Source organism: Podarcis pityusensis (genome assembly GCF_964106645.2).
Source record: "Podarcis pityusensis genome assembly, chromosome: 16".
Lineage (NCBI taxonomy): Eukaryota > Metazoa > Chordata > Lepidosauria > Squamata > Lacertidae > Podarcis > Podarcis pityusensis.
Genome location: NC_138041.1, coordinates 14,009,950 through 14,026,807, shown reverse-complemented (window position 1 = coordinate 14,026,807; position 16,858 = coordinate 14,009,950). Strand labels below are relative to the sequence as shown.

The window sequence follows — 16,858 nt, the reverse complement described above, 5'->3', positions numbered from 1 at the left end:
TCTTCTCTTGTAAATTGAATCAAAAGGGTAACTGAGTTAGAAAAATGACCAAAGTATTATTCAGAAAGACAAGTACCGGTATATCAAGGATTTGGTTTGTGGGGTGGTCATAAAAATGCTTTATTAGTTTCACCCCCCCCCCATTTTTGTTTCTTGACTTGCTTCTAATTGTGAAATTACTCAAAAATACAGTAATTGTTGCTGGACGCCCAAATCCCATCAGTGAGGGATTATGGGAATGGTAGTTCATCAATATCTGGACAGCTACAGGTTATCCCTCATATGCTCTAGACTAGGATCTGCTAGGATTTTTGCCCTGGAGACAATTATTTGTGTCATTGTTATATTTTTATTTCTGTCATTTGCACAATGCACGGGGGACTCATTGCCACAAGAAGATGTGGTGACCACTACAATAGTTTCCAAAAGATAAGTGGGACCTGGAACAAAAGGTTGCAGTGTAGTGGGATGCTGTTCAGGATTCCAGGCAATCATTTTTTTTTATTAAAAAAAAGCTTTATTGGGGGTTGGGGAATGATAAACAAACCAGAATCCCTCCAGGGTAATGGCAATAGTTCAACATTGTACATGCAGCAAAAATATTCTTTAAAAAATAAAAATGTTTGAGCTTTGAATTCATTAAAAACAATCACGCACAGGATCTGATAAAATGTCCTTCCCACAAACCACAAAATAAATTGAGTCGTTAAAAATAAACACAGTTTTCCCATTGCCCTTTGTTCCTTAATAAAGTTAGTTATAATGCCAGTAAGTATTGAGAGCAAGTATCTGTTTACAATGAAACACACTTAAATATATATTGCTTAAGTAGGCAACAAGACTGAAACCATTCAAATGTACCATAATGAATATTGCAATCAGATCACAGTGAATAAACCATTGTTGTGTCTTGCCTTTTCCTGCAGTGCAGGGGGTTGGATTAGATGACATTTTAGGTCCCTTCCAGCTCTACAATTCCACAGTCCTATAAGGCAATACCTGGCCCTAGCCGTGGGGTACCCCCCAGACTGTACTTTTTGCAGATACAATCAGCGACATATCACTGACGCAATATTTGTGCATTCATGGTGGATTTATTCTGGACTGTCCCCCCATCATTTCACTTTATTGGGTGTTCTGCTACGCTTCCACAATGTTACTCCTTGACTGATGTCGGGAAGGGCACTCTTGTGCTATATAGCGCAGCAAAAGTGGGGTGAAAAACATCCTGGAACATCTGTAGTATGAAAAGTTACAGGATTTCATCAAGAAGCTATGGGACATGTGCTGATGAGAAATGAATCTGTATGTCCATTCTGAAACTTTTGCAGGCGCCCTGAAAGCGGGATTGCACATAACTGCCCTGATACCGTCATAAGCACCAATCATAAGTGCACAATAAAAAGGATACCTAGAGCCCTTAGACTGTGTTTAATAGCTGAGGATATTCCATGGGAGCTATTGGATCAGGTACATGGGAGGCCCTCTGCCACATGCCGCTGCTTCCCTGTTCTTAGATGTTTGTAGAACCTTTGGCAGATTTTCATCCCCCCTTTGGCCAAATTACACCATTTCCCAGCCATACCAGTAGGCAAATGATAATTTAACGTATTAGTCCAGGAGCAGGGAATCTGTGCCCCCCCAGATGTTTCTGGATCCCATCCTCCCAGACTAACGTTTGCTGAGGCTGATGGGGGTTCAAGTCTAACTACATCAGGAAGATCACGGTTTCCTCACTTCTCTACTACTCCCTGCAACCCGTCCCCTTATTCCTTTCAGAGAAGCATTTGCAACTGCTGAGCAAGTGCAGGAGGTTTATACTTGCATTTCTTTCCCTTTAAAAATGAAATAAACCCTCCACCCAAATTCCAGTACTTTGAAACCTCAAAATTCTGATGGGCCATGGTTCATCGTTATCTCCTTTTCTCCAGATGTACTTCCTTTTTAATCTCATCACTCTGAGCATGTCATACACAAAGCAAGCCTCTCTCAAGCGTCACATGGCCAGAAGAAGGTGGCCTGGGAGGGGGGCCCTACTGGAGAGCCGAGGAGGTTGAGCAGGGTTTGTGGGACAGAACCACAGTTTTCTAGATCATGCTCCATGACGAGGGGAAGTCCAGCTCTTCCCATACATAGCTGCCCCTTTCAGTTTTAAAACCAGGACACCTGAGAATTCTGCTAGCCCTTCCCCATAAAAAAATAATAATTCAAGCTTCCAGTCTGCTGCAAAATAGGACATGGCTTCCACAGCTGCATCCATGCTGCAACTGAGGACGGTGTATGTGTTCTGTAAAATGGCACACGTTAAATGCCTCACGTTGGGATTGTATATTAGGGTGGCTCATTGTAAAGAGATTCTGTACAAAGAGGCCTGACTTCCCATTGGGACATCTGGTTGGCCACTGTGAGTCCAAGATCCTGGATTAGACAGGCCACTGGCCTGATCCAGATTCCAGCTATAGAGTTCTCTTCTTATGTTCAAATTTCTGGAAGGTCTTCAATGAATTTTCGGACCAAAGGGCCCCATCTAGTTCAGTGTGCAGAAGTCCTGAGCAAGCTCTGCAAGAAGAAACTAAACGCATGTCCAGCTGTAATGGTGGAAGATGGAAACAGAGCGGCTCAGGTGTGAGCAGGTGAGGATCAGCCAGAAGAGATGCTGGCCGAAATCCTGGAGGTATCCTATCACGACCATGACTAGTAGCTATTGATCGCCTTATAAGTTATACTCCTCTATGAATTTGTCTAATTCCCTTTTAAAGTTGTCCAAGTCGGTGGCCAACACTTGTCACTTGGTGAAAGAGCACCTACCTTACATGCGAGAGGTCCCAGGTTCAGTCCCCAGCATCTCTGGATCTTACCTCAACACTAAATACGTTAAAAAAAACGAAAAAACCCCAAACAAAACACTGGCAGTGTCCTCCATTACATACCGGAGGGAAACAGGCTAGCTTAGGAAAGCAGCTGCTTCAGGCTTAACAGCGGAGGCCTAGCCCTGCTTTGAATAGACCTGCCTGCCTAAATGAGGCTCCTTTGGCCTGAAGAGAAGCTTGGTCAAATGCCAAATCTGACTAGTTTAAAGAGGCTACACATGATATTATTTCTCACCACTCCTATGCCTCTTTTTGCAGAGCCTCCACCACCAGTCTTCCAGATGGTTTGGGCTACAGGAAGTGATGGTTGGGGCTGTTTGTCCCAAAACATATGGGGAACACCTGGTTGGGGAGGTTGGAGGATGGACCCCTCTGGAAAGCAGTATCTGACATCTCGTGGACCTCTTTATCGGATGAGAACAAGTTTTAGCAGACAGGTTTGAAGCAATGCAAGCTGAGAAAACCAAACCATAAACCGGCCAGTGGGTGGGGGGGGGAGAGCAGAGAGCTTGCCCTATATGGCTAATTTGAGATGGAAGCAACAAACCCAACTCTATTAACGGACTGGATACAGACTTCTCCCTTCCTTACCTACCGTCACCCTCTAGGAGGATGTTCCATAGAGCAAACGTGTGTTATGCAACAATACTTCCTCAAGTTGAAAGCAAAGGGAGAGCAAGAGTACGTGTGAGGATATTGCAAAATCCCCCTTTGTTGTGCGTCCTCAGCCAGGCACAAGTGGGAGAGGCAGAGCGGCTCCTCCACCTCCAGGGGCGTACGAAGGGGGCTTGCAAATGGCCCCTCCGTACCGCAGCCTTCCCTTGGCTTGGTAAAAATCCAGGAATCTTTCAGAAAAGTCCAAGCGTCTTTAAAAAAAAATACATTCAGGCTCCTGGGGATTTAAAAGGGTAGCTGAGTGAACGTGAACTTCTGCATATACAGGAAAGAAAAACCAAAAAGAGCAGTTGCCTTTGTTGGAAGATGGTGGCAGAAGCCCATTTTGCTACCCAGAAGGATATTAGCTGCTACACAGAGGGCACACCTGGGAGGGAGAGAAGGGCAACCAGCCGCTCCTCGAGTCTTCAAGGCAGATGCTTTGCTGTTGCCGAGGTCCAGCAAGTCCTGGACATCAGAGCAAGGCCTTGAGGATGAAGGACAGCCCAGCTCCACAAGAGAGACCCAACGCCAGGAAAAACGTCATGATGGCTCCTGCCAATTCGCTCTCATGTGGTTGCACCTGCCTGGGGGCGGAAACAGAGAAGACACTTTATAATCTGGCAGAAAAGGCCAAGGGCGTAGCCAAGGGGTGCGGGGGGGTATTTGCTCCCCAAATCAAGTAAATAAATAAAAATAACTAACTGACCAACTGCATCTCAGATAACTTGGTTCTGTCCTCCTATAACATAAATCCTGTCCCCCTATAACATAAATCCTGGCTACACCCGTGGGAAAGGCCCTTCCTCTTTGCCGAACCCAGAGAGGAAACCAGGGCTGGATTTATGCACATGGAAGCTACAGTTTACGGGCTCCAATTATGAATGGCCTTTAAATACAACTTTTTAAAACTCAATTTCAATTACTTTGTTCTCAAAGAAGATCACAAAAGTGTCTTAAGCTTTATGTCCTACGCAGAACACTCACAGGGCATGTTGGGATGCTTCTGCCGTTCAGAGGGTGCCAAAATGTGTGGGTCACTGCTACATAGAATAATAGAGTTGGAAGGGACCCCCGAGGGTCATCTAGTCCAACCCCTTGCACCCTGTATAAACTACATTTCCCAGGACTCATTGGGTATTCAAGTGGTATAAGAGAGTGCTTTAAGTGTGTGGTGTGGCCTAAGAGGAGCACAACAAAAATCAGAATAATTTGAGGGCCTGCTGTTCACACCTGGAATTCAGGGAGATGGCATTTTTACCCATTTTTCGAGAATGGTGGTGGCTCAGGGAGCCTTGCATGGAGAAAGTCCCTGGTTCAACATCCCCGGCTTTGCCAGGTAGGGCTTGGCAAGACATCCCTTGCCTTAAACCCTGGAGAGCCACTGCTGGTTAGTGCAGACCAGGGGCTGCCAACAAGGTGCCAATGCCCCAATGCAAAATAAATACAGTGGTACCTTGGGTTAAGTACTTAATTCGTTCCGGAGGTCTGTTCTTAACCTGAAACTGTTCTTAACCTGAAGCACCACTTTAGCTAATGGGGCCTCCTGCTGCTGCTGCACTGCTGGAGCACTATTTCTGTTCTTATTCCTGAAGCAAAGTTCTTAACCTGAGGTACTATTTCTGGGTTAGTGGAGTCTGTAACCTGAAGCGTCTGTAACCTGAAGCACCTGTAACCCGAGGTACCACTGTAAAGAGAACAAGGGATCCACTCTTGCAGACACCCCCCTGTTTATAATGCTGCTTCTGGATGTTTCAGGAGGGGCGACGTCGCGCAGAGCACACTCACTTTGGCGCCAGGCACATGGTGAGGGAGACGAAGTAGCCATTGGAGAGGGAGAAGACGACCATGAAGAGGACGAACCAGGCATCCTGGCGGAAGAGCATGGGCAGGTATTCCCGCTGGGGGACATTGCACAGAAGCAGGAGTGGGACGAGCAGCAGGCGGAGCCCCACCACCGCAGGGAGCAGGCGCAGATGCTTCTCTGGCTGGGGAGAGCAAAAAGCAGCGTTCTCAGCTTCATTACCCTATTTCCTAATAAACGTCCAAAGGTCTCGTTTTATGATGTGATGGCTGTGGACCTCCATACTCACAAACCTACTAGAGTTTTCTTTTTTTCTCTTTCTTTTTCTTTTTATTTATTCTATTTCATAATTCTTTCTGCATTGTTATTTTAACTTCATAAGAACGTCTTGATCTTTTTGGCTCCCAGTATGTTTCCGAGCACAATTCAAAGTGTTGGTGTTGACCTTTAAAGCCCTAAACGGCATCGGCCCAGTATACCTGAAGGAGCGTCTCCACCCCCATCGTTCAGCCCGGACGCTGAGGTCCAGTGCCGAGGGCCTTCTGGCGGTTCCCTCATTGCGAGAAGCAAAGCTACAGGGAACCAGGCAGAGAGCCTTCTCAGTAGTGGCACCCACCCTGTGGAACGCCCTCCCATCAGATGTCAAAGAGATAAACAACTACCTGACATTCAGAAGACATCTTAAGGCAGCCCTGTTCAGGGAAGTTTTTAATGTGTGGCATCTTAGTGTATTTTTGGTCTTTGTGGAAGCTGCCCAGAGTGGTTGGGGAAACCCAGCCAGATGGGCGGGGTACAAATAATAATCTATTACTACTACTACTATTATTATTATTATTATTATTATTAGATGTCTAAGTACTGTATTTTTCCGTGTACAGTCATACCTCATGTTACGTCTGCTTCATATTACGTTCTTTCAGGTTACGTCCCGTGGTGACCCTTTCCGGTACTTCTGGGTTTCACCGCTTGCGCATGCGCAGAAGTGCAAAATGACGTCACGCGCATGTGCAGAAGCGGCAAATCGCAACCCACGCGTGCAGAGATGTGCTGCTGCTGGTTGCGCTCTTTTCATGTTGCAAATGGGCCTCCGGAACAGATCCCATTCACAACCAGAGGTACCACTGTATAACGTGCCCCCGTGAATAAGATGCCCCCTATTTTGGGGGGCTCAAAATTAAGAAAATGCACTATGCACTATCCATGTATAAGACAACCCCTTATTTTAAACTTTAAAAAATTAGGAAAAAATATAGTCTTATACACGGCAAAATACGGTAAATAAAACCTGCCTGGCCTCAAAAAGAGTAGACGATCTTAGGATTCAAGCATACTCCTATGTAATGAGCAAGGAACTTTTTTCAAGGCAAGGGCAGCATATTCCCTTCTGGGCAACCTTTTGAGGGCCACATGCCAGTCGCAGGCAGGGCCAAATGCAAAAGAGGGAGGAGCAACAAAAATAATTTTTACCTTTCTACACTAGGCTAGTTTCTATGCATGCTCAACTCCATCCTCCACCCGGGCTAGGAAGAGTTGTTGCAAGAGTTCAAGGATGCATCCTGTCCAAGCAAAAACACTTGGGAGAGTCCCAAGGACCAGGCAGAGAAGAGACCTGGTGGGCCACATGTGGTCTCCACCTGCTATAACAATCTGCCAAGTGTGAGATAAGGCTTCCTGAGCTTAGTGGCCCAAGCCCACAAAAGCTTTCCTTGAAATCAAAGTCTTGTAGGTGCCACATGCCTTATCTGTTTTCGTTATGGGAGGTTAACACTGCTGCCTCTCTGGAGTTCATCCAGAGATAGTCATAATAGTCACCCTGATTTTGGACAGCGTGAAGCCAATCCCACTTCAGAAACCAACACTTACCCAGAGGAAATAGGAGGTAGCGCTGCGGCCCAGCCAGTCCATGACGTTGAACAGAAGAAAACAGCAGACAGGAGTGAAGAACTTCCCTAGACATAAGAAAAAGACAGAGAAATAGGAGGGAGATGAATGCAACACTAACCTGTAATTAGATTTGCTTTGAAAAATCTGGTTTTACTTACGTTTTATGTCTACTACTTTTAAAAAGTTTGGTTTAATTGGGATTTTCCTTACAAATGTTTTATACCGTTTCAGTAAATCACTTAGAGGGGTTTTTGTCAATTAAGTGGTACGCAAATCTTCTTTAAATATAAATAAAACTGAACAAAGCCCAGGTGTCCTTGATTCTTCCCTCCACACTTGCCAGCCTCTCCTGCCACACCCTTTGAGAACCACTGGCCTAGCCCAATATTGTCTACTCTTGGCTGGCAGTGGCTCTCTGGGGACAGAGGCAGAGAAAATTCCGACACGATCCTTTTTTAACTAGAGATCATAGAATCATAGAGTTGGAAGAGACCACAAGGGCCATCGAGTCCAACCCCCTGCCAAGCAGGAAAAAGATGTTGGAACCCTTCTGCAAGCAGAGTAAGTGCTTCATCCCTGAGCCTCAGCCATCTTTCTAGGATGGTAAGCAATTGCCTTAGTAGTAGTAGTAGTAGTAGTAGTAGTAGTAATAATAATAATAATAATAATAAGTTATTTATTCATTATTTCTACCCTGCCCATCTGGCTGGAGCAACTCTGGGCAGCTTTCAAAAAAACCTTAAAAGCAGAATAAAACTTCAAACATTAAAAACTTCCCTAAACAGGGCTGCCTTCAGATGTCTTCTAAAAGTCGGATACAGTGGTACCTCAGGTTAAGTACTTAATTCGTTCCAGAGGTCTGTTCTTAACCTGAAACTGTTCTTAACCTGAAGCACCACTTTAGCTAACGGGGCCTCCTGCTGCCACCACGCCGCTGGAGCACGATTTCTGTTCTCATCCTGAAGCAAAGATCTTAACCTGAAGCACTATTTCTGGGTTAGCAGAGTCTGTAACCTGAAGCGTATGTAACCTTAAGCGTATGTAACCCGAGGTACCACTGTAGTTGTTAGTTTCCTTGACATCTGATGGGAGGGCGTTCCACAGGGCGGGCGCCACTACCGAGAAGGCCGAGTCTTGCTGTCTGTTTTGCAAAGGCAGTATCTCTCTAGGGCCTCAGACAAGGGTCTCTCCAAACCCTCCATGGCAGTGCTACTGGGGACTTCTGAGCCTGGGGCCTTCTACATGCAAGGTAGCTCTACTGCTGAGCTGTGGGCCTTTCTGTGGGGCTCCAGCTCTCAACCGCCTCTAGCCAGCTGGGACCGGCCCTCCTCATCCTTCCACCACCCCCCATGGGTCCCCCCATTACTCACTCCAGGTTTCGTTCTCTGATGTGCTGGCCACACTGGCAGTGATGGCGGGAAACACAGACAGAGTGATGGAGAAGACCATGACGATGCAGAGGGCCATCTGCCAAATCTATAACCGGGAGGAAGAGGAAGAGAGAGCAATGTGAGCGAGTTGGGTGCTGGCGAAACCAAAACCCTTGCTAAAACTATTCCCCCACCCCCACTAGTTTTGACGTTTCCCATTACTTCACCCCTCCGGCCACAGTCCCTACCTTCCTGAGCACACCTAGGACTGACGGTTTCGGCGGAGGCAGGCCTGCCCCATTGCTCCCGTTCATAATCTCCAGGGGGCATTTTGAGTCTTCTTGCTCCAGGGCGATGGCAATCCCATTGCTCAAGCTCAGCGGCTCTCCTCCTTGGGTGGCACCCGGCACGGGGCCAAGGCCATCCTCTGGGGGGCGGGACAGAAAAGGAGCCAATCAGCATGCGGCAGAGTCAGGTGACCTACAGGCTCTAATTGCCTTCTACTCTGCCACACACACACACACACACACACACACACACAGAGTAGAACTTCAGTTTTCGAGTGTCTCGGAAGCCTAACGATCTGGAACCCGAACACTGAAAACCCAGAAGTAATTGCTTCCATTTCCGAATAATAATTACAATATTATTACATTTTGGGGGTTTGTTTAGTATTGACTGAGGGGTGTTTTTTTATGACTACATCAGGAATTCCGTTGTTGGGTTGCCATGTACCTTTAATGAATAATAATAATAATAATAATATCATTTGAGCTTTGAGGTTTTTTTTTAAAAAACAAACCCTTGCAATTTCATAGAATCATAGAATCATAGAGTTGGAAGAGACCACAAGGGCCATCGAGTCCAACCCCCTGCCAAGCAGGAAACACCATCAGAGCACTCCTGACATATGGTTGTCAAGCCTCTGCTTAAAGACCTCCAAAGAAGGAGACTCCACCACACTCCTTGGCAGCAAATTCCACTGTCGAACAGCTCTTACTGTCAGGAAGTTCTTCCTAATGTTTAGGTGGAATCTTCTTTCTTGTAGTTTGGATCCATTGCTCCGTGTCCGCTTCTCTGGAGCAGCAGAAAACAACCTTTCTCCCTCCTCTATGTGACATCCTTTTATATATTTGAACATGGCTATCATATCACCCCTTAACCTCCTCTTCTCCAGGCTAAACATGCCCAGCTCCCTTAGCCGTTCCTCATAAGGCATCGTTTCCAGGCCTTTGACCATTTTGGTTGCCCTCCTCTGGACACGTTCCAGTTTGTCAGTGTCCTTCTTGAACTGTGGTGCCCAGAACTGGACACAGTACTCCAGGTGGGGTCTGACCAGAGCCGAATACAGTGGCACTATTACTTCCCTTGATCTAGATGCTATACTCCTATTGATGCAGCCCAGAATTGCATTGGCTTTTTTAGCTGCCGCGTCACACTGTTGGCTCATGTCAAGTTTGTGGTCAACCAAATTTATTTATTTACTTCGTAACATTTATACACCGCCTAACAAAACAAAACCCTGAAAGCGGTTTACGAAAAAGTTAAACTGTCTAGATGCCAGCCAGGTAGAGGGAGACTTAATTGTACACTTGGGGTGGCCAACGTGTAGCTCTCTAGATCAGGCTTCCTCAAACTCGGCTCTCCAGATCTTTTTGGCCTACAACTCCCATGACCCCTAGCTAGCAGGACCAGTGGTCAGGGATGATGCGAATCGCAATCTCAAAACATCTGCAGGGCCGACTTTGAGGAAGCCTGCTCTAGAGGTTGCTGGACTACAACTCCCATCATCCCTAAATCCCTGGTCTTGCTGGCTGGGGCTGCTGGGAGTTGGGAGTCTAACAGCCTCTGGAGGGCCAAATGTTCCCCCACCCTGCCCTACAAGCTCCATTATTAAATTTGTGAATAGGTTCCACAATTTGGGATGAACTCTCAAGGGGGGAGCCTGGCTGACCCACTTCTTAGGAGGCTGCTTACCAGGGGAAAGAAGCCCCGCCTTGGTCTCCAGCTCATAGCCTGGCTCTTCCTGGGCTCTCTTGTGAAGGTGGTGGCGAGCAAAATCCTGCAGAGAAAAAAGCGAGTCGTGGTTGCAAATGGCAGGGTGTTATCAGATTCCTCCATCACCTCTTCCCTCACCTCTGCAAGGGAAGCTTATAAGGCTGAGAACACAATATGAGCCTTCTGGATCAGGCCAAAGGGGGACCCATCTAGTCTAGTATCCTGTTTTCTCAGTGGCCTCCCCATTTGTGATTCCCTGCACCTGGTATTCTGAGGCCTGCTATACTGCCTCCAACAGTGGGGGGGGGGGGGGAGAGAATAAAGTTACAGCGAGTTCATAGACTTCACTTCCAGGCAATCCAGATTTGTTTGCATAAAGTTTGCAGGGAGGTTAGAGAACGCTGGCAATTTATTTATTTCTAATTTGTTGGGGGGGGGTAGACAGCATTGCAATGCAATGCAAAAAGAAGAAGTCAGATTTTTATGGGGGGGGGGAGGTGAGTTTGTTGCACAGGAGTGCCAAATTGACTTTAATAGTGCAACCTGAATTTGTCAGAATGTGTGAATGAATCCCGCTCGAAGATCACGTCAGTCTGTAAGCGCCCAGAAAGCAGTTTATCTGCTGTACAAAACAGGTGAAAATAAGGAGATGTGTACATGGTGCAGGGGGAGGGGGAAGAGATCATGATTGTCCACATCGCTTTAGCCTAGTTGGCTTTTAAAGTGGATTAGACCATGCCAGCACTTACAAATCTCTTCCTTCCCTCCTCAAACCCAGTGGAAAGAGCTCCCGCTTATTTTGCAAAACCAGGGTGTGGGAGAGAGGGCTTTGTCTCACCTTGTGGGGCAGCAAGATATAGCAGATGATCGAGATCAGGGTCCCAACACAGGGGGTGACAAAATAGCTCAAAGCAGAGGTCTGAGCATCCACACCACCTGAAAAGCCAGAGAACAACGAGATGAGGATGGGCAGCCTATGGAGAGCACTTTCTGGGCTACCCTTCTGGCCGGGACTTTGACACAGCCCGTGGGGGTGAGGAGTAAGTTGCTAGAACTTGCCTCGTATTCCTTCCCCACAACCCTGCTATGCAACTTGGCATAAATGCAAACAAACAAGCCCACAGTTAAACACTGTCTTATCACCTCCGAACCTCTACCAGTCACCAGTCGAGCTTTTGTCATGTCATGGAATGCTCACAAATATTTGGGGTGAAGATGTCTCAAGACAGAATGTGGAGAAGGGTGGGGGGCAGTTTGGGAAAGAGAAGTGATAACTCAGTATGCAGGAGGAAGGAATTCTCACATAGGAAGGGGTGAGGGACAGGAGAGGGGTTAGTAGGAAGGAGGAATTAAAGGCAGGAGTGTTGGGCAAGCTATGAGACTGAGCTGGGGAGTGGGTGGGTGGGTAAGGGGTGCCACAGCCACATCGCAGCAGAGCGCACAGAAAAACACAGAGCATTGCTGCGTTTCCCCCCCGCGATGCAGGTTGTATTCAAAACACCAACGAATTATAACTTGGTGCACCTCAGAGGTCCTTTCTTCTTGTTCCTGGAAGAGGCAAAGGCCTGAATGAAGAAAGAGGTGGGGAAGAGAGATGAAGAAGTGAGAAGCCTACAGAGAAAGGGGCAGTTGGGGGCGGAGTGGGGACTTCACATTGGGCCTAAGGAATGCATGTGTGCTTTGGGCAGGAATGAACAGGCACGTGGGCTCAGAAGGGTGAGGCGTACTGAGGAGGAGAAGCATTTAAGACCCCTTGAGATCCTTGGAAGATAAAAGGTGGGACATAAATGTAATGGATGATAAATAAAATATAAGTGGTATTTTGGAGGGCAACAAAGCAGCTCCGCCTCAGACCAGCTGGGCGCTCCACATTCATAAGCCAAAGGCAGGCAATCTGAAGTGGCTGTTATTAAAAATGCCTCTCCTGAAATGGGGCCCACCACTTCCTGAGGCAGCCTGCTGCACGGCTCAGTGCCTCTTACTGTTTTCTCCCCCACCCCTGTAGATCAAGTTTGACAGGTGGAGAGGTGGGGGTGCCCAGCTGTCAATCACCTGATGCCACAACGACATCAGGTGACCTGCTTTTGGTCCAGTGCAACATGTGACATTTTGAAGCGCCAACAAATCAGCTGATTATTGGGTTTCAAGGCACCGTCCAGGTCTCACTGCAAGCAGCAACCATCAGCTGGTCATCAGGGCTTGCACAGAACTGAGGCAGCCATCAGAGTGTCTCATGTTGCTCTCTGAAAAGGGCCAATGGTCAGCTGAATGTTGATGCTTGCAAACACCCTGTGGGGCACTCTGAAGCCCAGGTGGTCAGCTGTAAACCTGACCCGTCCATGTCTTTACCTGCCCCACAGGTAGGGGCATATTAAGGCCCACAGACAGGCTGGACATTCCTCACCTCTGTCTTAATGTTCAGCAGAAATCTGCTTCCCTGCGATTTCCACTGTTTGGTTCTAAACTGACCCTCTGGAGCAACGGAGAGCAGGTTGCCGCCATTTTCCACGCGACACCCCTTTCAGATATTTGAAGGTGGTTCTCCTCCCCCCCCCCCGCCGGCCTCCTCGATCTTCTCTTCTCCATGCAAACAGCCCCCCACTTCCCAGCACTTTCCCAGTAGGTCTTCAGAGGACTTGCTCTCCAGACCACACACTCCTCCTCCTCCTCACGATACTCACTGGCCATAGAGAGCAACATGGCGGTGGCTGCGAAGGTCCCAGCCATTCCTTGGCCGCTCAGGAAGAGAGTGCTGTAGCTTTGCGGGAAGGATCCCAGTTGCCCAAAGAGGCTGCCTTGCAAGACGGCGCAGAAGGCTGGCAAGAGGAGAGGAGAGAAGGAAGGTGGAGTTTGGGGGGCGAGAATGTCAGCAGCCAACATGCTTAGTGGCATTTTACTTCCTTATAAGCTCACACACCCAGGACTGGGACTAAGACCGTGGTTGTGGGGGGGGGCACCTTCCCCTTTCCCCCAAGCACTAAGAACCGCAATCCCTCAGGGGAGATCATTCCTCACAGCCAGAGGAAGTCGTGCAACTTCCTCTCTCCCTCTCTTGTCCAGCATCTTCAGGAGACAGTTTCTGACATAGGCCTTCGACACTGGCATTTTTAAATTGCTGTCACCTGTCCTAGGACTGTATGGTAAAGGGCGGGTGAACATCAGCAGCAGCAACAACGGATACCTTTTCTTAGATTGCAGTCCTAGAATGACAGAGTTAGAAGGAGTCTTGTAGGCCATTTAGTCCAGGGGTGGAGAACCTTAGGTCTCGGGGGGAGGAGTTTCAAATGTGGCCCTCCAGGTCTCTCTATCTGGCCCTCGGAACTCTCCCCAAGCCACACCCCCTCACTGGCCCTGATTCACACCTCAAGTGTTTTTGCCTGGCCTTGATCTCTTGCTTGTCTGGATGGAGGATAAAGAGGAGCGTCTGTAGAAAACTAGCCTGGATAAAATTGAAGCTCCTTGGCTCTGTATAGGGTATACAGTATCTCCACCCTCATAATTCAGCCCAGACTGGGGTCCAGCTCCGAGGGCCTTCTGGCAGTTCCCTCACTGCAAAAAGTGAAGTTACAGGGAACCAGGCAGAGGGCCTTCTCGGTAGTGGCACCCTCACTGTGGAATGGCCTCCCATTAGGTGCCAGAGAGATAAACAATTATACGACTTTCTGTAGACATCTGAAGGCAGCCCTGTATCGGGAAGCTTTTTAATGTCTGATGTTTCGTTGTGTTCTTTTATATTCTGTTAGAAGCCGCCCAGAGTGGCTGGGGCATCTCAGTCGGATGGGTGGAGTATAAGTAGGTAATAAATTATTATTGTAATTATGATTATAAAACTGTTCTTACCATCCTAATCCTCAATCTGCCTTCCTGTAATTTAAGCACATCAGATCCAGTCTGAGCCAGCAAGTCTTTTCCCCTCTTCGGCATGACAGCCCTTCCCCTCAGCCTTTTAAAATTACATCAAAGTTACACTTCTGGCTCCACCTTTCATCCCAGAAATCCAGAGCCACAGATCCATGGTTCTCCTCACCCCTGTTTTACCCTCACAAGAACTCTGTGAGGCTGTTTAGGCCGAGAGACAGCATGCTGGCCAAAAGGTTTGGGGCCAAGCATGGATTTGAACCTGGGTCTCCCTGGCCCTAGACTGACTCTCTAACTGCTACACCAGACTGGCTCTTGGTCATTCTCTTCTCCAAACTCAAACCTGGAGGTTACAGATCTGCCGCAGGGCTTGGGAGCAGACGGCAATGGTGTTATTGCTCTGAGAGGGACAGCCAGGCCCCAGCCAGGCCATGCAGAACTCACAGTTAATGAACCAGACGCTTGCCATCGTGATGGAGAAGAAACTCTGGGCCGGCATCTCCACCCTGACCAAGACGGCCGTCAGCACAAAGAGGAGCAGGATCCCGATCAGGCTGCTCAGGATTCGCACTTTGTCCGGAATGCTTTGCAGGGGTGGAAAGGAGAAAGATGAATGCTTAAAGGTTGCGCAGCCTAGATAAGAGTCGGAGGGGGCTGAGCAGCTGGGAGATGCGGGGAAGGAAGCGAATTGAACCCACGGCTTCAAGTTACAAGAAAGGAGATTCCAGCTATACATCAGGAAGAATTTCCTGACCGTAAGAGCCGTTGGCAGTGGAACAGACTGCCTCCGGAGGTTGTGGACTCCCCTTCACTGGAGTTCTTTAAGCATAGGCTGGATGGCCAGCTATCATGGATGCTTTAGCTGAGATTCCTGGACTAGAGGACCCTTGGGGTCCCTTCCAACAAAACAATTCTGGGATTCAACACTGATGCCGGAAATTGAACTGGGAACCTCCTGCAAGCAAAGCAGAGGCTCCACCACGGATCTATGACCCTTTGTCTCAGAAGGAAGTAGGTTTCTGGTCCACATTGTCCTGAATAAAGGGCTGATTTAAGTAGGAAGCTGACTTATACAGAGTCAGGCCGTTGGTCCTAGCTCAGTATTGTCTAAACATACCAGCAGTGGCTCTTCAGGGTTTCAGTGGAGGACACTCCCAGTCCTACCTGGGGATGCTGGGGATTGAGCCCAGAACCTGCTGCATGCCAGTGAGCGGCGGCCCTCAAAACAAAGCAAGTTTCTGCTCTCTCTGCCTCAACTCTCCCCATATGTACTATGGAACCAACAGTGGTCCTACCTCACAGGGCTGCTGCAAGCACAATCAAGGCTTTGTTGTGACTGACCCCTTATAGCGCAGTTTATAGAGAACACTTTGGACACATAGGTGGGGGCAAAGTCAAACAGTGGAAGGGGGAAGCAGGCCTGTACATTTTGCCTCACGTCTCAGGTTCTACAGACACTTGCTTTTCCTTCTTTTAAATGAAAGCGGGGAATCTGGAGATTACGCTTCACCCACACCCGGAAAGGGAACCTGGGAGAGTGTGGAGACAGAGGTGGGCAACACCCATCTTGGGCATGGGATCAGGGCCAAGATGGAGGAGCAAGAATCAAGCTAGCTCACCATTGGTAGAGGAGGGAGTTGAGAAGGGTGAAGAGGAGCAGAGGCAGTTGGGAAAGAAGAGCCAGCCAGTTGCTGAAGTTAAAGTTGTCACTGCAGTGGGATGAGGGTTCAAGTCCCAGGCCTGTCCAGTTCCCATCCTCCTCCTTGCCAGCTGAGCAGTTCCCCACAATGAGCCGAGACTGAAAATACTGAAAAGAAGGTTATACTCTGTGTGAGCGGTGTCTGTGTGTTCAATTCCCCAGGAAGAGAGGGGCCGGGACTCAGACTCGCCCTACACCATGGTTATTTATCAGATATTTATATACCCCCTTTCATCGCAAGATCGCAGGGTGGTTCACAGGATAAAAATGCAACACACATTGTTGGACCATTAAAGCTCTTCCCCTCTTAACCCACATGTGTGCAGGCTAATTGAGGCATGGTGCAAGGACACTTTGCACATGCTCCACTGCACCTTGCTTATCCCTGCCATGCTATGCAATCGATGGAAGTTCCAGGGCTGGCTATAGTGAGCTAAGCCCAAAACTCGACCTGTTTCCTCAAAGCACCAAACAACAGGAAGCCATGCTGCTATCACAAACAGCCTCCATCACTGCATGCCACCAGCACAATGGGGCTTCCATTTCCTCTCTTCCTCCTCCTGAGCACCCCAAAGGTGGAACTGCAGGGTTGGATAGGCAAAGAGCAATCCGTATATTTGTGCAGGTGTTTTTTTTAACAATCAATTTACGGACTGATGCCGGAAAGGGATGGAAAGGCCTTGCGAATGAACTCATCCGTGTGAAACGGAGAATGTCCTTT

At 48.1% G+C, this 16,858-nt stretch overlaps 1 protein-coding gene across 4 annotated transcripts in view; it reads right to left on the bottom strand.

Annotated features, from left to right (window-relative positions):
* Nucleotides 1-231: 231 nt before the first annotated feature.
* The window catches only part of SLC29A2 (solute carrier family 29 member 2), a 29,978-nt gene continuing 13,351 nt past the window's right edge, over nt 232-16,858 (bottom strand). For all 4 annotated transcript variants that reach the window (XM_080985780.1, XM_080985777.1, XM_080985778.1 and 1 more), the window contains 10 exons: nt 16,058-16,245; nt 14,883-15,022; nt 13,262-13,396; nt 11,419-11,516; nt 10,560-10,644; nt 8,831-9,009; nt 8,583-8,688; nt 7,192-7,277; nt 5,313-5,512; nt 232-4,111 (listed from right to left, as the gene is read on the bottom strand). In XM_080985780.1, the coding sequence (XP_080841906.1) occupies nt 4,000-4,111; nt 5,313-5,512; nt 7,192-7,277; nt 8,583-8,688; nt 8,831-9,009; nt 10,560-10,644; nt 11,419-11,516; nt 13,262-13,396; nt 14,883-15,022; nt 16,058-16,245 (1,329 nt within the window). In that variant the 3' untranslated portion in view covers nt 232-3,999. The remainder of the gene's footprint in view (nt 4,112-5,312; nt 5,513-7,191; nt 7,278-8,582; nt 8,689-8,830; nt 9,010-10,559; nt 10,645-11,418; nt 11,517-13,261; nt 13,397-14,882; nt 15,023-16,057; nt 16,246-16,858) is intronic.